The 22,806-nt window shown below is 45.2% G+C and overlaps 1 protein-coding gene across 2 annotated transcripts in view; it reads right to left on the minus strand.

The window, feature by feature from the left end:
- Positions 1 to 921: 921 nt before the first annotated feature.
- Positions 922 to 22,806, minus strand: part of ADCY9 (adenylate cyclase 9) — a 121,525-nt gene continuing 99,640 nt past the window's right edge. The window contains exons 6-11 of one of the 2 annotated variants that reach the window (XM_072835545.1): positions 20,156 to 20,258; positions 19,004 to 19,212; positions 14,512 to 14,671; positions 13,432 to 13,661; positions 10,562 to 10,603; positions 922 to 5,367 (exon numbers count right to left, since the gene is read on the minus strand). In XM_072835545.1, coding sequence (XP_072691646.1) covers positions 4,179 to 5,367; positions 10,562 to 10,603; positions 13,432 to 13,661; positions 14,512 to 14,671; positions 19,004 to 19,212; positions 20,156 to 20,258 — 1,933 coding nt within the window. In that variant the 3' untranslated portion in view covers positions 922 to 4,178. The remainder of the gene's footprint in view (positions 5,368 to 10,561; positions 10,604 to 13,431; positions 13,662 to 14,511; positions 14,672 to 19,003; positions 19,213 to 20,155; positions 20,259 to 22,806) is intronic. The other variant, XM_072835546.1, reaches the window with a different exon arrangement.

The raw sequence follows: 22,806 nt of genomic DNA on the forward strand, positions 1-22,806 counted from the left end.
TATGAGGTGATGGACAAGGACTGGGGAAACCACATCTTCATCTCCCTTTGCTGAGTCTACAAGAGGATCCTGTGTTCTGAAGTTGCTCATAAATACTGCACTCACCAGGAAAAACCTTGCAGGGGGGAAAAAGGCTCTACACCCCAACAGATCCATAACTTTGCTCCAGATCTGGAGCTGTTGTGAGCTCCTGGAATATATACAAATGCCATGGATGTGTTTCTGGGAAGGGGCTCTGTGACTTTAAATGGATTCTGAAATGCGTTTGTGACCCCACCACCACCATCATGCGGACACCCCCAGGAAATGCAAGGACAGGCTATGTGGGCACATCTTTTCAGAAAACCTGCTTTATTTTCTTGGTCAATTCCTTCTCCTGAGGGATCCCTGGGTGGCGCAGCGGTTTGGCGCCTGCCTTTGGCCCAGGGCGCGATCCTGAAGACCCAGGATCGAACCCCACATCGGGCTCCCGGTGTATGGAGCCTGCTTCTGCCTCTTCCTGTGTCTCTGCCTCTCTCTCTCTCTCTGTGTGTGTGACTATCATAAATAAATAAAAAAATAAAATAAAAAAAATTCCTTCTCCTGAGACCTTGCAGGAATAACTATTTAGGAGGCCTAATGAAGCAGGGGTGTCGCTGCACACAAAGCTTGTCCTGCAACCTTTTAAAATTTTTAAAAAAGTTCCATATAAAAATAAATATTTTTCAACTGAAGTTAACTGTAGCAAATATGTCCATTAAACAAAAAGAAAGAAACCACATACATAAATAGGGTTGTTTTGTGTTAGTTGCCTTGTGTTCAAAGTCATGATGTGAAAGAAAAGCAAATCTTATTTCAGCCACACGCTGCAGGAAATAAGGAGTGCCCTAATTTCTGCAGTGTTACTGATCTTTTCAATGAGGAAATACCAGGCATCAAATATTTAGATTTTAGAATATTTTAATATCCATTTCTTGAGTGGATGCATTCTGAAAGAATTAACAATTTAAAAAGAGCAGAGTGAAGGAAAGACGGAAAATGCAAACAGTTGGTTCTTGTTAATTTAATTTCAGGTTCTAGGCATGATGTGATTTTCTGAAACAACCAGCCAAAAAATGCTTACCTCAAAAATCTAGAAATGCAAACGCAGACAGATCTTTGGAAACTACAAATTATTACAGTCCACGTAGCGGGAAGCACGCGGCCCTCTGGCTCTCAGTGTCGTGTGCAAATGTGCAGGTGTTGCCTCCGTGAGCGGAGTCAGTGTTAATGGAGTCGCGTGCAGGTGTTGCATAATCGGTGTGACTCTTCAAGCTACTTAAGGGCTTCATAACTGATGCTCTACATTTGTTTGCACTGGATAAAATTATGTGTGCGTGTGTATACACACACACACACACACATATGTATAATTCGATCTGACTTGGGGCCAAGAAAACAGCAATTGTAACTCAAAGCGACTATTTACACACATTCAATTCTGAAGTATTGCTTCCTGACCTAAGTTCGTAGGAGGTATTGCCACTGTGAAGAGCACATCCATTGTATTGGTAGCACTTGAACCGCTGCTTAGGGACCTGTCCTCAGTGACTATTTGTTCAACGCCAACAGAGTTGGATGCACAGCATTTCTGTTGCAGAGATTTTGTGGTCCTGCGTTGAGGTATGCTTCAGGGCAGGGAACCGGGAAGGACCCAAGTCGCCTAGTGGCCCAGAGAGAACATCTGTACTGGTTATTTAGGAAGGCTCAGGGTGTTTTTTAAAGACAATTTGAAACTCTGGGTGAGCCATCCATCAAAGGCTCCAATTTGCACATTGCTGGACCAGATCACCAGATGTTAAGACCATCTCCCTGCAATCTGCGGCTTCCCAGGATCAGGAATCACAAACATCTTTGCAGGAGGGGAAGAAAAAAGACAATGTGCTGGGGAGGAAGCATGTGCAGAGATGGACCTTGTAGATAGAGCATGTTCTGAGCGGAACAGCAGAGACACAGGTGACTCGTCGGCAACCACCCAGCCCCTTAGCTGCTGCCAGAGCTAAAGAGCCTGAGGACAGAAGGCAAAAGGAGAGGATCACACTCAAATACATGCCTTAACACTGATGGGAGAAGCCCCTAACATGCCCACAGTCCCTACAGACAAGGACAGTGTCAGGTAGTGTTTTAAAATAAAGATAAAAATCCTGCAGTATCTTATAAGAATACATTCTTTAGAAGCAAGAGGTATTGTCACACCATCCTTCCTCCAGCATTGGAAGACCAACAAACTGACAGTAAAATCTGAAGGAAGATCTTAGTGAGAATGCTCTCGACTCCCTGGGACATCAAGATCCTGGCTATGGCTGCATTGCTGGGAGGCCATCCCATACATGTCCTCCCGGGGAGCTGGCCAATCAGAAGCAGTATTTCCTGATGCCAGAAATGGCAGATTCTGTATGAATTGAGGGGCGTGGTAGGGGTTTGCTGATAATGGGACTTGATGTTGATGTGACAGTTATACAGAGATTTAGCAGCGAAAAGAAAATGCACAGGGTATGCCAGGTATGCCAGTGAAGATCTTAACAGAGAAGGAGCTAGTCCTCAGATTATCCTGTGAATCGTACACCGAGTCACCTTGAAAATAACAACAATGCCTACGGCAGGGCAACACTAGCCTGAGTTCAAGTCTACATACACTCTGGACTCAACGTGGCAAAACATCACAGGCAGGATCAGCAACAGGGGCCCAGAAGTGAATCTCCTTAGGTTTTCTAGACTTGCCCTGGTTCAACACCTCACGTGCATGCAGATGACTGTGTCTCTACACACAGTGTGAGAACTCCATCTAAAGGGGGCTGGACTTCACTGGGTTCCATCCTGCCACACAGAAGTCCTGCACAAGCCAACAAGAGCAAAGGACGAGGAGCTTCTCGGATGTGTGGGAGCCAAGTCCCCCGGGCACTGCCTGCCCACCTTGTGCTCAGCCCAGGCCTCCTGCCTCCTGGGAGCAGGGCTCTGACTCGACCCCCGGAGCAGGGAGGCTCCACAGGCATGGATCTGCTGCACACAGGACAGAAGCAGCAGTGCTCATTAGGTTTATCAACTGTGACCCAGTCGGCCTCAGGGCACGGCCGTTCAGGTCTTGCTCAGCCCCTTTTGGTGGGTGGGGGGGACCCAAAGCAGCTGAAGCTCTAATGGACATCTTCTCATCCTTCTGCTGTGCCCTCTGCCTATGTCCCTTCTCATACTTCTGCTGTGCCTCCCCAGCCTATGTCCCTTCGCCAGAATGACTTGGCGGCTCCTCCCCAAAACACACATTTCCTGATAAATAAATAAATAAATAAATGCAACCCTCAGACGTTTATTTTGAGCTTCCCTCTCAGAGGATTCAGCTTCAAAGGCAAACCCCTTCGGCTCCCAGCTGGAAGACCCCTCGGTTTCTGGGGCAAAATGAAACACGGCTTTTAAATACCTGAGGCCTGGGCTCACAGGCTCTGCTACTGGTTAGCATCTGGAATCTTGGCCTGCACACAGAGGAAGCCCTAATGCCGCGGGGCTGGGGAGCGGTGCACCCACAGCCCCGAGGGCCCAGGTGCTCTGGAAGGCGCAGGTGGGGAGGGCACAGGCCGTCCTGGCTGGCTGCTGCTCGCAGCCCATGCCCCCCCACCTCCCCTCACAGTGAGTTACTGGCACTTGATCTCAGATTCATAAGTGAAAGTGTGTGTGCGTGTACATGTTTACATAGAAAGGTCAGGTCACTGGAAAACACTATTATGTATATAGAAAAAAATAAACCGCAAAAACATTGTACTAGCAAAAACAAAACAAAAAACAAAGACCCAAAGTGTCTTGTGAGAAAAAGCAATAAAAATGATATCTTAACCACAGCTTTTGTTTTAAAGTCCAGCAATACCCAATGCTGCGATCTCCATGGGTGGCCTCTGTCCCCAGATGCGAGGGCACAGTCAGCCCCTGAAGGCACTTGTTCTCCTCCATGCTGCTGAACGGTCACACCCAGAGGACAGGGCTCCAGGGGAGAAAAAGCAAAGAGACAGATGGGAACAAGCCCTGAATAGCTGTGGCGCACACAGACGTCAGGGTAATGACCACATGACACCACGTCTGGGGATGGAGGCGGTGGCGCTCGAACGCACAACAGGCAAGTACAGATGTAATTGTGTTTCGAGGAGCAGAGCACCGTGGCAGCGATGGGTGCTGCGTCACACGCTCTTGGAAATGTTGAGCCTGGTGAGCTCACTGGCTTCTTCCATGCCTGCTTCTTCACAGTCACTTTTCTCTATGGCTTTGCCAAATCGACATCTTTCTTCAGCTTTGACAGGCTCTTTCCATGGCCTCTTAGAGGACAGGTGAGTGTCCTTGGCCAGCACATTGTTTTCGGACCCCAGAGACGTCTTGTCCACGTTCTGTACAGAAGGCACCAGGTTGGCGATCTCATCCGTGGGAGACCGCCCGATGCTGCCATCCACCTGGACTCGGATGTCGGGGGAGATGGACAGCTGGTGCTGTGGCACGGCCCCGCTGTCCATGCACTTTGGGTATAGGTAGGTCTTCATCTGGCCCTTGCCCTTAACGTTTACTGTCCCCCGGTAGTCGAAGTCGTAGCCCATCTTGCTCAGGACACGGTAGCTCTCCTCACTCACCTGGATTCGGCATTCCACCCCTGTGCTGTCCATCCTGCTGGCGATGTTGACGGTGTCGCCCCAGATATCATACAGCAGCTTGGTGGTGCCGATGACCCCGGCTGTGAGTGGCCCGTGGTTGAAGCCAACCCTGAGCTTAAAGTTGAACCACAGCATGTTGCTGTTGAAGTCGTCCACCACGCGCATCATCTCCTTGGCAAACTCAAACAGGACCTGCAGGTGTTCTTGCGGGTGGCTGCCATCCTGGCACTGCGCGCCGTTCAGCCCGGAGGCAGCCATGTACGTGGCCCCAATGGTCTTAATCTTTTCGATGCTGCTGTAGCCCGGCCTGCTCAGGAGCTCATCAAAGTCCCCGATGAGCTCATTGAGGACCCGGTAGCACTCCTTGCCCCCCTCATAGTTCTCCTCATAGAACTCACTGAAGTTGACGATGCTGGCAAAGATGACACCTCCACTGTCATGGTTCTTGGAGTAAGTCTGGGAGACCTTCAGCTGCTCAGCCACATGGTAGGGGATGATATTTCGCAGCAGCCAGTCAGCTTGGTCCCTCATGCTCTGGATCTTAGTGCGGTGAAGGTCCGCCTCCACGTCCCCGTGGTAGTGCAGGCGATAGCTGACCTCAAATTCTCGATTCAGGAACCAGACCAACAAGAGCAGAAGAAAGAAGACAAGAATCACCTCCTGGCCAATCAGGCTGGCGGTTCTGCCGTCACGCGGCAAGGAATTATTGCACGGATTCCCCTCGGAACTGGAGAATAAAGAGAAGAGAAAGGACGTGCCTTCTTAAGTGCATCTTTTAAGGGAGAGGTTGCTGCTCAGGACTTGCAGGTTCTGAAACACCCAGCTAACCAGCTCTCTGCACCAAGTTCTGTGGAGTTCAAAGTGTCAACGACCCGCAGCCACAAAGCTACCCAATCCTGTTTAGCTGGCTGGCTAAGGTGTGCAGAGATAAACACGGACTTTTTAAATTGACTTCTGAGTAACTACTCGGTGACTGCGTTTTTTCAGGAGTCTTTAGCTCCTTGATTTTAAAAATCTTTTCATTTCTACCAACTTTCTGTTTTGAAAATTCTAAACATAGGAAAGTTAAGAGGCTAGTAATACGTTTGTACACCCATCTCCTGGATTCAACAATTGCTGACATTTTCCTGCTTTGTTCTTTCCCTCTGTCAATGCACACGTGTGCACACACAGCTTTCCTGATGAACATTATGAAGGTAAGCTGCAGACATCATGACACTTCCATCCTGAATATTTCAGTCCCTGCCTCCTAAGAATAAGGACATCTCCCTATGTAACCACACTACTATCATCATACCCAAGAAATTTAACATTCTCTGACATACTCATTTTTTAGATTCTTAATCCAACTTTAGTTCTGAAAGAGGCATAATTTTACAAAGAATATAAATTCTCTATTGTTTACTTGTATAAAGCCCACTAAATGTACCATTATCTCCCTACTGGGTTAGTTCTGTTTTATCAAAGGCATTTAAGGCAGTGTTAACATTTTTACAAATAATATTATACTTTTAAAAAAAGTTTTCAATTATTTATTCATGAGAGAGAGGCAGAGACATAGGCAGAGGGAGAAGCAGGCTCCTCGCAGGGAGCCCAATGTGGGACTTGATCCCAGGACCCCGGGATCACGCCTTAAGCTGAAGGCAGACGCTCAACCGCTGAGCCACCCGGCATCCACATGACCCTGAGATCAATACCTGAGCTGAGATCAAGAGTCGGATGCTTAACCGAATGAGCCACCCAGGCACCCCAATATATATACTTTTAAGAGTAGTACCTTGTAAGAAACTCAAACAGCATTTTAAAAATGGTACAAAATAAGTGTCTTTCCTATGAGAAAGTTGTGATTTTCTTGTGGTTGCAAGAAACTGTAATACATGGATATGCTGTAACAACCAGATTTTAACCCTGGGCATTTGGGCTGTGTCTATCCCTTACCTCCAGGGAATGCCGCTGGGATGACCCTATGCAGAGAAGGGAATCTGTCTGAGGGATAAGCTATTGGAGTTGGAAATGCTGAGTCACTTCAACTACTGCACATTTATGATTCCTTTAGAAATTTCCAAATTGTGCTTCTCCTTTCCGTTCCTTCTAATAACAGCCTGCTCTCGGTTGGGGGGGGGGGTGCTGTTCTGTAGTTGGACAGTACTGATGAGCAACAGCTGTGACTGAAGATTGACCACCATTACCCCCAGCAAGTCTCTTTGAAAGCTTCTTATTTAGATGTAATGTTTCCACTTAAAAATCCTACATACTCATCAGAAGATATTTAGAGGAAAACATAGAAAGAAGATTCACCCATATGGATCATCCAGAGGTAAGTTCTGTTAATGAGCCTTGTGTTTCCTTCTTTTCTTTCTTCTGCTTGTTTACAAAGCAGTGGTTGCTCTGTTCACATAAATTCTGGGCCCTGATGTGCTCCTAAAGCAGGCATCTAGGTTTTAGGTGGCAATGGGCCAAGTCACTCTATGAATAAAATTATATATAAAATGGTGGGGTCCTCAGTTTAGACAGCTCCATGGCACCGAAAACTCGATTCTGTAATCAGGGTGTTTAATAATTTTACTGTTACCTGTGACTTAAGGACATTAAAGAAAATAGTGAAATTGACCAATCTGGCCATAATGGTCCTCTATGAAACATGGTCACAAAAGCCCTGGACTGTCTCAGCTGGACCACTACAGAGTTCTGGAACCCTGGGCAAGATTTCTAGGTCTCAATCTTCTTACGGGTAAACTGAAGATGGGCTAGAGTATTGTTAAGTACCTACTGGCCTCAGATTCTGTGCAGAAAGGAGTTAACACAGCAGGCCTGAGGCTGCCACCCATAGAAAGGCCTACTGGCAAGGGTGTCTGAGGCTGGCATCAGGATCTTGGATTTGGGGAGATTCTCACCCCTCTCCTTGATAAGAAGGGCCTATTGTGCCTAGAATGTGACTTCTGAGTCTGGAATTTTGGTCCATGCCAGCAGAGATGCCTATGTGATCAATCTCTAATAAAAACCCTGGGTACCGAGTCTCTGATAGGCTCCCCTGGGAGACAACACTTCACCTACACTGTCCAAACTCAATGCTGGAGGAATTCAGAACATCCTGGATTACACCACGGGAACAGGACTCTTGAAAGCTGGCATCTGGTTTCCTCTGGATTCTACTTCATGTACCTTGCTGCTAATTTTGCTTTGTGTCCTTTCACTGTAATAAGTCACAGCCATGAGTACGACTCTGTGTGGAGTCCTGAATCCTCCTAGCAAATTCCTGGTTCTGGGGGTGGTCCTGGGGACCCCTGCCATAAGTTCCATGACTTTGCCCCCATGAGCCAGGAACCAAAAAAAGGCCTCCATGGTAAGACAGATCTATTTATTCTTCCAACTGTCATTTAGCCAAATGGCAACACATATCATGAATCTCAAGTACTAAACAATTAACTATTTTAGATGATCAAAACAGATTTGTGTCTAGCCCTGCAAGCCCTCTAACTGGCTTGAGAGTAGAGACAGAATCTGCAACAGGTGGCAGTAAGTATTGTCTTGTGTGAGCCCATCCTGTTGGGTTAGGAGGTGACCTTTCTGTTTCTCCAAAGTGGTGATATTGAGGAACACCCCACTTTATGAATAGACATCACCAAGGCTTAACATCATCCTAATGGTCCAACCAGATTTTGTAGCCCTGCGGCGGAAATGGGCAGCTGCTCACTTTCCTCCCTGTTCTATGGTCAAGGCCAGCAGTGTGGCCCGACTCTGGAGAGGGGCACAGGCCAGATCCTCTGGACAGGGGAGGGTAATTGTGGAGCACAGGACAGTGTGAGAGAGGTTTGCTTTCATCTTTGTTTAAAAGGGGAATCCTAATACACAGATTTATGATTAGTGACCAACGGACTGCCATGCAACAGAGATCTGTAACAAGCAGGTAAGATAATCACTTCCCATAGATAACCTGTATTTCTCATTCCACTACAGAAGGAACAACAATGGTGGTCCCATTTCTAAGTTCCAAAAAGAGGAATTTTATGGGACTAAATGCAAGAGTCAATTTATGACTTAATAGCTGAACATCAAGTCATAATTGGAAGTTAAGAGTAAAATAGAGTATAATCTATTATCATGGAGAAGAAGGATTAAATCAGAGAGAAAAACAGAAAACAAAGATCACTCATGGTCCCAACCAGCTGAACATGGAATGTGTTAACATCTTAGTGAATTTCAGTGCCATGTAAAATCTATGCCTACAGACGCGAGGCTGGGGGAGCTGCCACGCTGGGACACAGAGGGTGGGGCTGGGTGCTGGTAATGTTCTGTTTCTTGGTCCGAGGGGCAGTTGATGGGATGTACCCGCTTGTGAAAATTCATTGAGCTGTATTCTTGTGATTTGGGTACTTTTTTGTGCACATGTTATATATTCACCAGTAAGCTTATTATTAAAAAAGCTAAGTGTTTTGTTTTTAAATACCTTAGTTGTGATCCTAAAAGAAACAAATTTGTAGTCTGCCTTTGTTCCATACTTTATTTCTCCTTCCCAGTGTCTATATTTCCACAGATTTACTTTTTTAATTGTATAAACAGAAAAAAAAGTCATTCATCACTCACTACCAAGTCATTACTATGACATATCTTACATTTTTTTCATATATATATAATGAAATACAGGACATATGCAATTTCACATGATGTTTTTCTTATTGCTGCATTTTAACAGTGGCAATATCTGTGTACATGAACATCATTTAATTCATTTCTTTTTATTGCAACTGAAGTTGCTGATGAATTTTCAATGTTATCAGCCATTGTGATCAACATTTTTGGACAAGTGACCTTTATCATATGCTGAATTATCCCCTCGGTAGATAAGCAAAAATAGAATTATTAGGTCAAAGGCTATGAACACGTATGTAGATCATCAAATTACTTTCCAAAACTATGTGCCATTCTGAGGAGCAACGAGGCATGGCAGAAAGAGCAGGGCCTGGTAGTGAGGGAGGCCAGGGTTTAAACACTGCTGATGACTAGCTGCATGACCATAGATGGGTTCCTTAACTTTCCTGAACTTCAGCTTCCTCATCTGGAAAATGAGGACAAAGTCACCTAATGTGTCAATCATTGTGAGAAATAAACCATACGTATAACTGCCTGGTACCTTAACAAAGCAAATACCCACTCTTGTATGAATGTGCCATGCCCTTGCCTGCCCTGGGTATTCACACTCTAACATCTTGAAGGTCCGATGGAAAAGACCACAAGGAGTTTTTTGTTTAAATGTGCAATGATTTCAGTAGTAACATCTTTACCTTCTACCTGCATTTCCTCTTGTGAATTTTTTTTTTTTTTTTGGTTTTGTCCTTTATCGGGCCTTAGCTCTTCGTGGAACGGCCCATACATACTTTTCTCTACCTAAATCCCCCCACCCCATCAATGTGTCAGTCAGTTTTTTATTTCTGTGCATGTGTGGTTCTCTGTATTATTTGTAAGATTGGAGAGTTATCTCTGTCTTAGAGATAATTCTATTTTTTCTAGATTTTTATATAGTTTTATATAATTTAATGTTTATTTCTATTTAAATTTTAATTTGACGTTCACAGTAAAGCAAGAGTCTAACCTTTATTATTTCAAACCTCTAATTAGAAATTTCAAAATATTTTAGGAAATTAAAATAAGTACTTTCTTAGATTTGAGAGATTTCCTTTGTAACCTGGTGAAGTCTTACATAAAATGAAGCCAAATCTAGTATATTTTTAACAATCATTTTCTCAATAAGATAACTATGATTTGGTATTTCAACAAGTAGGTATTTTCCACTTATTCCTTTAAGAATTACACATAATTATTTTTATTCAAGATATGACTGCTTTTTATGAAGCTGAGAAAGAAACAGTACTCATATAGTTGCCCTCATTTGTTCAGACATAAGCATGATGTCAAAAGCTTACCTGAAATTCTGTCCTGCATCAAGGTGTGAAATTACTATGGAACTGAAATTAAAATGCAGAAAAATATTATTATAAAAAAAACAAGGTGTTATATAAAGTGAAACTGAGAAGAGTTAAATAATTTCCTTTTTTTTAATGTGTAGATTAAGTCAGACAATTAAGGATCGCTAATTCTTTATTATAATTTGATATTATGTGTTAACTAAAAATCACAGCCACAGAGATAGTGATGCAGCTAACAGGACTTCACAAAGAGCAAAACCAAGAAGTCTCTAAGGCATTCGCATGACAGTGAGGACTTATCCACATGGTCCCACAGGCTAGAAACCAGTCATGATAAACAGCGATGCCCACTGACTAAGGACTGATTTAGGAACTGCTGGAGACACTGGCGGACCTGAGAAGCCAGACTATCCTACTAGGGTGCCCAAAGCAATCAAATCCCAGTTCTGAGGCACAGAAACCACATACAATAAAAAAACTCTGGGTGTCGGGGCAGGACCTGTGACCCAGTACCCTTCCCATATCCCCCACAGCTTCTTCTGGGATCCTGTTGCACCTGATACCCCCCAGGTGGGCAGATCAACCCTGTACCCCTATACTTCCTGGTCTGCTAGATCCACTGGCTCCCACTCATTACCAATAGGGACCTTACACAGCTTCTGCAAGCAGGTCCCCTGGGCAGCAGAGGCGAGGGGACAGCTAGGAGTGGCTTTAGCATCACAGGCGGTGTGTCCTCTTCTCTCCTTGCCCATGCATGACTGTGACACTGTCCTTCTCCATGTGTCCATGTCCCCCTGCAAGGCTGGCATGGCTCTCAGAAGTCCCTTCCCCTACACAGGAGGCCTGTCTGGATTTTCGTTCCCCATTCCCCATGCTTCCTATCCTGTGGGGCTCAGTGATGATGACCAGGTGAGTGGGAGAAGTACCAGGTAGAGGGGAGATTCAGCTGCCAGCCACACCCCAACATCTGCTTTTTGAGTTCTGGGCAAAGGTGATGGAGTTGGTCCCTCATCACTCTGGTCCCTCCTGATCTAAGTGGAAAAGCTCCGCACCAGTGACTGAATGACCACAAACTGGCTGATGGGGTATTTGTGATGGTTCTTTTAGAAGGTTAAAAGGCAATCTGATGAATTCCATGCTTTTGGGAAAGAGCTTCATAATGACCCTAATTCCAGATGGCCATAACTTCAGAAAGGGAAATGCATGCTTTGTTCTGTTTAAAGTAATTTAACTATTCATTAAAGTTTCCTTTCAGATGCTGAATGATAGTTCTGCTTAAAATTCCCTTTTGATCTTAATTTGCAGGAAATGTGAGTGTCTTTCATGTCGTCATTACTTTATTAAGTCTTACTGAGGAGAAGGATGCTTGCTCTGTCCATTACCGACCACTGCTTTGGTAATACCCAAAGATACACTAGAGTGGTTTCATACTTGATATTGTGACAAATCGGATCATTTTCTACTTCTGAACTTATTAAAGCAATGGTTCTCAGCAACAGTAATGCCATTCCTAGGGGGCATCTTGGAAATGTTGGGGCTCCTTCTGGTTGTCATAATAATTTGAGGAGCCAGGAATGTTAGATGTCCTGCAAGGCATGATGAAGGAATGCCCTGTGTAGCTGAAATATCCTGCAAACCTAAACCCATAGTAATTATAAAGAAGCCATTCTTTAATATGTGCTAATAGTAAAATGTTTTTATAAAGCATTTATCCAAAAAAGTCCAATATTTAAGTGAAGTTTTTTTTAGGCGAAGTTTATTACAGAAACAGAAGCTTAATGGCCTTAAGACATTATCCTGAAGTTTCTGAACCACTCACTGTGACAATTATTCTCTCCAACATATCACTGTATCCCCAACTATATATTTAGTTGAAAAAAGCCAACAGCCACAAAACCAATTGCAAATGTGCAATAATCATTTTGAGACCTATTTATACAACACTAAGAACCAAAAATGATTCAATTAGTAGGACACATAAAAGACAAGGATCTTATTGGATTTCATTATTATAGGATGTTTTAATATCCTATGTATTATCATTGCTGTCCTATACATTTTAATATCCTATATATATCATTGCCATCCTATACATTTTCATTTTTAAGTTTTTTTGTAGCACAACAGTAAGAATTGCTCCTATCTCTGGGGTCTTTCACACAGACCCCTTCTCTTCCCATGCCATCCTGTCTACACCTTGGCACCTACCAGTGCAAGGATTTTGAAGGCCATTTGAATACCAGGAACTGAAAGTATTATTCAATATGTGGAAGGACCTCAAAATAAAAGATGTATTTCCAGTGACTGGTCATCACTCCATTTCATGTCATGACACACATGTCACAAGAGTGAGTCCATATTTATAAATGAGGTCTTGACCACATGCAAAGAGCACCTACCTCTTCACTTCCTCTCCTCAGCAACCTACAACCTGTCTGGGTGTGTTATTCTTACTCAAATGAGGTTAGAACAGCTTCCTCTTTGCCTTTTCATGTCTCCCTATACCTCTACTTCTTCTGTTTCTTGATCATCTCATATGAAATGGCTCTGGTCCTACTTCTCCATTATACTAAGTTCAAGCATGTGTCTACTGCACTGTCTTCCAGGGCGAGGGGTAATCCCCCAAGGATGTCTATAGGCACATACATATTATGTCATGAAGAATTATTTTTTTTCTTTTTTGCATATTAGTCTTCAGACATTTCCTTAAGTTGCTGACATTGTACGTGTTGGACACCACTTCATGTTGTGACAGTAGCCGGCAGAGGAGAGGGAGAGGGTATCGGCATGGATGTGAGACATGTGAGGTCAGGAAGGGTGCCCCAGCTGGCAAGGGTGCCAGATGCAGACCACAGTGGTCGACGTACCTGTCAGGGCACAGGGAGATGTAGAGCAGGAGCAGGGGCCCAGCCCCGACAACGGTGGCTAAGGAGGACCTCATCCAGGAGCTCAGCTGGCAGAAGTTACAGTAGTGCACGACGGTGATCAGGACAGCGGAGCCCGTGAACACGGTGAACTGCAATGAGGGGCTGGCGTGGTTACTGACCCATCCAACCCTTGCCATGTGCGCCCCTGGCCTCGCTTCCAGCTGAGCATGCTGAGATCAAAGGATTCACTTACTTATATTTCTTGCAATATAAAAATACCATGGATATCACAAAGTACCTGGCAGTTTCAGGGACAGATCATAAATCACTGGGTTAATAGTCCAGAGCTTTAGGCTACAAGCTTGCACTGGCACGAAAATTCTCCTCCAGAGGTGTGGAGACTGCATATGTCATTCTGGAGTAAAGGAAGGTAGGCCACCCATTTGAGAACCACCACTGGTAAGTGGTTACCTTTACAAAGCCTTCCTTCAGGCATCCTGCTACATGCCAGGGGAAGTGTAATTTGGTGTTAAGAGTATCAAATGCTGTCAGCCCGCCTTGTAGCTCATGTTACACTCACTTTCACCAAAAGTAGAACTTTCCACAAGGGCATTATTAGTTCACTCTTCATGGGGTTTAAGTTGGAAGCTCCTTCCCTGACCAAGAGCAACTGGACTAGGGGCAGTCACCTCGCTGTTGCCAGTTTGACAGGTAAGCACGGTATCTCATCTGGAAATGTGGGACAGATGCTGCTTTGTAAAATGCATAAGAAAATAACTGATTTGGAGCAGGGGAGGCTGGAGAGGGGACATGTGAACTGGGCAGGGCAGCTTCATACCCATCTCTACTTGACTGTGGTCAGTGACAGGCTTGAGCATCTAGAGAGGCTGCATGCTACCCTCCCTGCCTGTTCCTCTGTCCCAGCCAATGCTTTTAAGAAGACAAGCTCAAAGTGCTGATGAAGAGTTTGTTACCTCTTATATTTAAGTTGCTGTCCTAAGACATAAGGCTTATTTAAAAAGAAAAAAAACAAGGGCATCCTGGAGAGCCCATAAACAAAGTCACTAGGCCTTTACTTACGTGTATGTTTGTCTCAAATTCAGACGTGACATGTGAATAGACTGCAAGGGCAGGGAGTGACACCAGGATGGCCCCAATGAAATGGCGTGGGAGCCAGCCAGCTATCCATTCCAGGAGGCGCTTGGTACAAGCCATCACGTCTTCCAGGAAAAACACCATCCTGGGATGAGGGGAGAAAGGAGAAATCGCAGTGGGTCAGCCTGCCCAGGACGATGAGGGCAGGAGACCCAGCCAGCGTTGCTCCCGACTCTTTTTTTTTTTTTTGCTCCCGACTCTTACTTATGTGGCCTCCATGGGTCAGGGGGGCAGGAAGAGTCCCTGCCTCCTTCACTTTCAGTTGACAGTAAGTGAATTGGACTTGCTCAGCCCATCACACCTTATTTTAAGGTCATGTGTCATCATGATAACACGTGTTTTTACAAAGCCAAGCATGAACTTCTGTGGGTCTCAAAGTAGATGTAAGGACCAGGAACACCCATGAGAGGTTACCATTAACTGTCCCAGGCTGCTAGGGTGAGAGGTCTCCAGCGGGGTGCTTTGCAGGTGTTTGGGAATTTGGCAGGGCCTTTTTGGTTGCCACAAGGACTGAAGGTGCTGCTGTCATCTAGTGGACAGGAGCTAGGGATGAGAGGCCCACTGTAACATATAGGGAGGCTTGTCCTGCATCCCACAAGACTGCCACATGCTCCCTGGACACCTACAGAGGTGAAAACCCTGCTGACAATGACCTCAGCCTAGAGCCTAGTTGTGTCTTGTTTTCAAACAGAAAGTATTTCTGGGTGGTGCTAACACAAGCTGATCTTCCAGGAATGAAGTCCTCTTTGCTTTGGGACCTCACCAAGGCTCATTCAGCATTTCAGAAATCACATCACAGGCTGCAACCTGGCACATGGCGCTTGTGTCACCAAGTCCGCACATCTCTAGTGGTCTGCATGTGGAGCTGGCACACTTATGTGATGGTGCACACAAGGATGCAGCTAATGGCTTTGTTATGACTTCCCAGATGGTGGTGTCCTGGCAAAAATGAGGTGAAGTACTACATATTTTATTTTGAATAGCTCTCTTGCTCTTTCTCCTTCATATTGGAGTGACAGCATTTCATCAACTCCTACTGAGACTGTGTGTATAAGTAGGCTTTATTTCAGGTTAGTGATGTGGAGATCACAGAATGATTTTCATAAAGAAGGGGGAGCAAGTACGTGGGGGTGAGAAACTCTTGTTCATAAGGAAGAGCAGTATTGGCTAAGTGAGGGGCTAGTACCTGGATGCCAGCAGCAGGAGATGGAGGGTGGGGGGCACCAGGTTCCCATGCACACAGACCCTCTCTGAAGCCAGGCCCACATGGAGCAGGAGAAGGGACAGGCCCGCTGTCCTCACCTCCGGAAGTGCCAGAAGCCACTGCTGAGCTTCAACAGCAGAAGTTCCCCTCAAGGCTCTTGGCCACACACCCAGGTGCCTGCACCTTCTGTCCGGGACACCTGCAGTGCAGCGACCACTAGCTACATGTGCTTGATCTCCACAAGGAGCCCGAATCTCAGCCATTATCCACATAGAGCCAGGCGCGGTCTGACCTTTTTAGGGCCTGGATAGTTCTGGCCTGCTGATACTTAACGGATAATGGAGTCCTGGGAATATTTCCAAGAATAACCACAAATATGCTCGAAGGCAGAATACATAAGCCCCACGAGGAGACAGAGGGGGCCAAATTCCAAGGGAGAAGGCAGGGCTGGGAAGCCCTCCACGAAGGTCCCTGGAACGGCAGAGCTCTGAAGATGAGACCTACCATTCTCACGCCTGCCTGGGCTTGGCACAAAATGAAGGGGAGTGAAGGGACAGGCTATGAGCTAAGATACAGGAAGGCTTCCAGAGGAGGTGCCAGGCCTGAGGCTGGCCCCCAGAGTAGCTGCAGAACAGGCCCCCCTGGAGCACCCACATATCCTGCAGCATAGATTCCTGTTGACTTGGAATCCTAAATATGCCCTCTGCGTGACAAGAGGGAACTCCATCAAGTTCTCAGCCCCTTCCAGGCTTTGATGATATGGGTAAAGTGGACTTTTAAAGTCACAACACCAGCCATTCAGGAGCAGTGGCCACCTCATTTTGAAAGCACTTGCAGAACATGTGACAGGCCACCCACCTGGGTGCAGCCAGCCTCGCACCTTTGTGGTCTGCAGCCTTCTGCACTCTCCAGACTGGAGTTAGATCAGATTCTATAGAAGTGGGTCCGGAGGAACAGGGAACAATGGCGTAAAGGACTTTTGAAAAAGGAATGGAGACAATGCCAGCCTCTAAGAGAGCCAGAGCCTTATCTAGCCATAGGCCATGTGTCAGACAGAAAGCTGGCCCCAGGGCAGGGAGTGTGGGCATGAGGGGACTCACTGCACCTATGGGTGCCAGGTTTTCTTTGGGCTGATAGAAATGTTCTAAAATTATATGGTGATGTTTGCACAGCTCTGTAGGTTTACTAGTAATCAATGAATTATACACTTACATGACTGCATTTCTCATACATGAATTCTATCACAATAAAGCAGATTTTAAAAAGGAAAAGACAAACTGGAACCTGAAGATGCCTTGGTTTGGATTCCCCAGAAGCAGAGCTGATTTGAGAGGGGTCTCAGGCAGCTCAGCAAGGAGTACAGAGCTGAGATTTGAAGGGCAGGCCCATAGGGAGGGCTGGGTTACGAGAAATCCCTTACTATGTGTCACGCAGCTCAATCCTGGTGGGGAATTTGGGTAGACAGTGAGGATGTACCCTGTAGTTATCTCAACCTGGAGGAGGCACAGGGGTCAAGTGTGAAGCCTCTAGAAGCCAGAGAAGACCCTCAGCAAAGAGCCAGAGGGGTAGGTGCAGGGGTGTAGGAATAAGAGGAGAGGGGAGGGCAGTCCAGCCTATACTTTTCAAAGTGGGGTGGCACAGGACTAGCATTCAGAAGCCACAGAGCAGACCTGGAGCTGTTGCTTCCTGTCCTGGGGTGCTGGAGAGGAGGGGCAAAAACTCAACGTCAAGGATGCCTGGGTGGCTCAGTGGTTGAGCGTCTGCCTTCTGCTCAGGGTGTGATCCCAGAGTCCTGCATCAGGCTCCTTGCATGGAGCCTGCTTCTCTTCCCACTGCCTTTCTCTGTGTCTCTCATGAATAAACAAATAAAATTACAAAGAGAAAGAAAAGAAAAGAAAAGAAAAGAAAAAGAAAAGAAAAGAAAAGAAAAAGAAAGAAAGAAAGAAAGAAGAAAGAAAGAGAGAGAGAGAAAGAAAGAAAGAAAGAAAGAAAGAAGAAAAGAAAAGAAAAAAAAAGAAAAGAAAAGAAAAGAAAAGAAAAGAAAAAAGAAAAGAAAGGAGAGAACAGGGGAGGGGAGGGGAGGGGAGGGAGAGGAGAGGAGAGGAGAGGAGAGGAGAGGAGAGGAGAGGAGAGGAGAGGAGAGGAGAGGAGAGGAGAGGAGAGGAGAGGAGAGGAGAAGAGAGGAAAAAGAAAACTCAAGGTCAGGGCTGTCCTTCCCAATTCTGCTTCACTTCCAGCTTCTGGGGCAATCACCAGAAGGTTGGTTGCCTGTTGACATGGACAGGTCTGAACCATGGTCACAGTGCCCAGGAGGCAGACGGTGGTGGGGGAGCGGGGGGAGGGCGCTGAGAATGGAGTACCCTGTGCATTCATACTTCTTTGAAAATACTCAGAGTGGCTGTGAGCTTCCCCAGGTGCTGGGCTGAACCCCCGATATCAGGATGAGTAGAGGTCTGGAGGGCCTACCTTTCCTGATAGGTTCCTGCTGTCTATGCAGATCTTCTGTCCATTTCTAAATCAGTTGCTTGTCTTTTCATTACTGAGCTTACATTCTAGATATCAGACCTCACTGCAGATGCACTTGGCACATACTCTCCTGTTTTGCAGGCTCCCTCACTGTGGCATGAGAAGTGACAGGTGCTCTTTGGAACTGAGAAGCTTTACATTTTGATGAGGTCCAGGTTATCTCCTTTCTCTGGCTGATCGTGCTTTTCATGTCATATCTAAGAAACCACTGCCTGACCCAGGCTCAAGGAGATGGACACTCACAATTCTTCTAAGGGTTTATAGTTTCACTCATACATCTAGAAGAGGCACCCACTGATCCACAGGTGGCTGCCCATCATTTGCTCCCTCTATGATTCTGTTCTGCTTCTCTTCCCTTTCTCACTCCCTCTCTTCCAACTTGTTCTTTTTAAGTCTCCAAGGGAGGAGATCCAGGGACTGGCTGGCAGCCAAGGGGCGGCAGAGGACACTGACCCTCTGGTAAAGAAGATGCCCACCTGTGCCAAGGGCTGAGGCCTGTGAGGGAGGATGCTTAGAAGCAGGACTGGGGGAAGGAGGACCAGACACCTGAAATAAGCTTGCAGAGGCCTTCGGTTCAGGAGATGGGTTGGCAGAACTGCCGCCAGGCTGTGCAGCCATAAACTGTTGAGCCAGCAGAGGGAGCTAAACACTAAAAGCTGGAGAAGTGCTTGGCGGGCTAGCCTTTACCTGACTGAGACCACGAGTGACAGCACCTCCAGCAGCAGGGCGGCGCTGAAGACCGCCAGGGCAGCAGGCGGGGGAGGTGTGCCGGCAGCCCCATACTTGAGGAAGCAAGTGATGGAGAGAATCAGAAACACTGTTGTCGACAGAAACACATCCAGGAGAGAGCTGAAGGTGGCGCTGGCAAAAGTCTTCACAGGAGAATTCTTGATAACCTGTTTGGGGCAGAAGTGGGGAGATGGGAGGCATGAACAGAAGCTGCAACAGGTGGCCACAGAGTCAGATTTAAAAGAGGGAAAACAGAGCGAACATTTGTTGAGCACTTGTCCACCCTGGACCAGGCACAGGTGGTAAGTGCTTTGGGTGGGCCATCTCTCCCATCCTATTTAACAATGAGGAAACTAAGGCACAAAGCACTTAGGAAACTGCACAAGGTCACATAGCAAGTTATTACAAACCAGTGAGTTCTCACAAGCATATTACACACTGAGCCTGAAACCTGGGTTATGGACTGATGTCTGTAAAGGCTGTTGCACAACCATTTTTCTGGAAGCTTCCACTGAATGGCTAGGTCCCAGTTTCAGGGTGTGTGACAGCTGGCTTCATAACAGAAGTAACAGGCAGGGATTGAAGCCACAGCAGATGAAAGCATGGATATGTCAACAGATAGTAAGACATGCTCATGCTTCCACTCAAGAGCCTCCTCTGGGCCTGGCTCTGTGTAGGCTGCTGGGGGAAGACACAAAACATCGCCTTCCAGGAGCTCACAGCCTAATGGGGAGACGGACAAGATCTGAAATGCCAGGGTGGTGTGATAAATGTAACAAAGAGCCACATGTGTGGAGTTAGGGAGTCTCAGGGAAGGAGGGAGAAAATGAGGACAATGCTAGCATGGAGCAAAGGGGCCTGGAAATGACATGCCAGTGACACCAGACAAAGGAGCCCAGGAAGATCGGGAGTTTTCTCTGTGTGGATAAATTCACTTGCAAATGCTGTTTCAGGCTTACAGATTGTGAGAAATCAGTAGTAGGCTTCATTTGCCTGTCACTTGAGGGGTTAAAAAAAAAAAAAAAAGACTGCCAACAAGCACAAAGCTGATAGTGAACTGTCTGATGCAAACAAGAGATTTCTCCAGTAGAGACAGAAGAGGAAACACACCTCTTCTTGATAGCTGGTCCTGTAGGATCGCTCTAGCTCCTGGTCCAGGAAGTTCAAGCTGAACTCATTGATGGGTGGCTTGAAAAAATAATCTTTCATCAGGCTAGGAGAAACAAAAATGCAGCTGATCAACACCGCACACAGTTATTGTACTTACTCTATCGAAGATTGCAGTCAGCTATCCAAACGCCATTCCTGAAGCATGTCACAAGAACCATGTCTGACAATCACTATGAGACAGATGCTGCTTGACCACTCCTTTAGAACATACATCTGGAAAGTGCTTTGTGACATTATACTTCCTTTCCACTAAACAACAACTGTTTGCTGTCATTATAGCACACGTCATGAGCACTCTGATTTTGGAAACATCTTCCAGGGTTTGGGGAAGAAGGCAGATCTGCTGTGCTAGGAAACAACTGCTTCTGGAGAACCAGACACCCTTGTACCAAAAGGACTTAGGCTGATTCCAAGGCTTCCAATGAAAACCTAACTCAAAGCCAGCTGTCCTGTCATTCAGAGTACTGACAGTAAGTAATTACTGCCACCAGAGCTGACAGGTTGTTATCACAAAACTGTTTATAGTTAGTGTAATTGGGGTGCTATTGTCACATATGTAGATTGCGTGTGAAACCTGAAAAATAACACTCAACTATTTTAAAGCAGAGACATCAAACCTGCTTTATGTGACTCTTTCATTCTTTTATGGTTGCTAGCAAATAGTAATATCCTTTTTATACTGGAAATTACCAGAAATTTATGGGAGTATTAACACAATTTCAGAAGGCAAATACAGCCATGGAGTGTAGTCTCTCTCCCTCATATGATAACATCTGTAATTAAATCAGATAAGGTCCCTCACATATGCCTGACACACAGTGTCCCTGTGTGGGACAGAAGACTCTCTCTTTCTGTGACAGGTATACCATACCTCACTATGCTCTCAGACTCAGAAGAGACAAGATTCCATCCCTGAATGCTGACAGCCATCCTCCTCCCTTCCACCTAGGAAGTGTGGATAGAGAGAAAATGAGCACAGCAGCCCTACAGAGGATGTGCAATGGCCACATTTAGCTAGATGCTGTGCTGCTCCACTGAAATTAATATTGACAAGTTCCATTTCTGAGAATAGAGATTAGCTCCTTTTGGGCCAATCCCCTCTCAGACAACAACAATAAACTCTGGAGAAGATATAAAAATGACTCCTAGAAGGTAGTGGAGACTGACCAAAGTAGGTAGAAAATGGAGGAGAGTCACATGTGGAAGAAGGGAACAGCACCAGGTTAATTTCCCATGTTTTACTGTTTTTCTTTTTTACCGTTAGAAGCCATTAGTCAGCACCATATGCAAGACGGCTAAAATTCTGATGGAAAAGTCATGATCTCACTGGCTTAGAAAAATCAGAAAATAATTTTTGGGCTGCCCATAGTTGGAAAAGAAGCTTGAAAATCCTAGAGAAAGAAAAAGCCAGAGAAGGGGCAGCCCCAAATTTGTCATATGAGCTCTGCTCAAATCTCTGGCTAACCCTTGAAATGTGCAGGTGCACAGCAGACTCCAAGCAGCCTAATGAAGGCTTATGAAAGAGCAGCAGCTGCTGGAGGAGACAAAGTTTGGTGTGCAAGTTTAGGTAAGTTAATGGCTTAATGAAACCAACAAACAAAGAAACAAAATACTGACATTCTTCAGAGCAATATAACAGAATCCAGAGTTTCTAAGCACCATACAATAAAAAATTATACAACATATAAAGAAATCGGAAAATATGATCCAACTCAGCAGAAGAGTAATCAATGGAGACCAATCTGAGATTACCAAGAGGGTGGCATTAGAGGTCAAGGTCACAATATGGGCAGACATAATACATTTGAAAATTAGAGCACAAGGGGTGGGAAAAGAGTAATGGATCTATACAGCTATAAGATGTCTACATTTCAAGTGAAATGATACAGGGTCACCTGGTTGGCTCAGTCCAAAGAGCATGCAAATTTGGACCTCAGGGTCCTGAGTTCAGGCCCCCTGCTGGGTATAGAGAGTACTTATGTAAATAAATAAGTAAACTTAAAAAAATAAAGTGAAATGATATGCTAACCATAAGTAGACTATAAAAATTCAAGGATGCCTATCTGTAAGTCCTAGAGCAACCATCAAAAGTAATAATAACAATGCAAAGAGGTATGGGTAAAAAGCTGATAATTATATTAAAATAGAATTAAATGGTAGAGACTTTTAGGATGATTAAAAAAAGCAAGTCCCACAAGAGACACACTTCAAATATAAATATACAGGTTGAAATTTTTTTATGGTAATTGATATACCAGGCAAAGAGTAAGAATGAGAAGGCTAGAGTTTCTGTGTTAGTATCAGATAAAGTGGTTTCTTTCTTTCTTTCTTTCTTTCTTTTTTTTTTTTTTTTTGATAAAGTGGTTTCTAAGATACAGTATTACCAGGGATAAAGTAGTATACTTCAAAATAACAAAAGGACCAATTCACCAGGATTTGTAACAGTCATAAATGTGTATGTACCTAAAAAAAAAAAAGAGCATGAAAATATTTGAAACAAAAACTTTCAGGACCAAAAAGAGACATAGACAAATCTACAATTACAGTGAAAGACTTTAAAATCCCTCTCTTAACACTGATAGAGCTATAGA

The sequence above is a fragment of the Canis lupus genome, chromosome 8 (genome assembly GCF_048164855.1).
Source record: "Canis lupus baileyi chromosome 8, mCanLup2.hap1, whole genome shotgun sequence".
Lineage (NCBI taxonomy): Eukaryota > Metazoa > Chordata > Mammalia > Carnivora > Canidae > Canis > Canis lupus.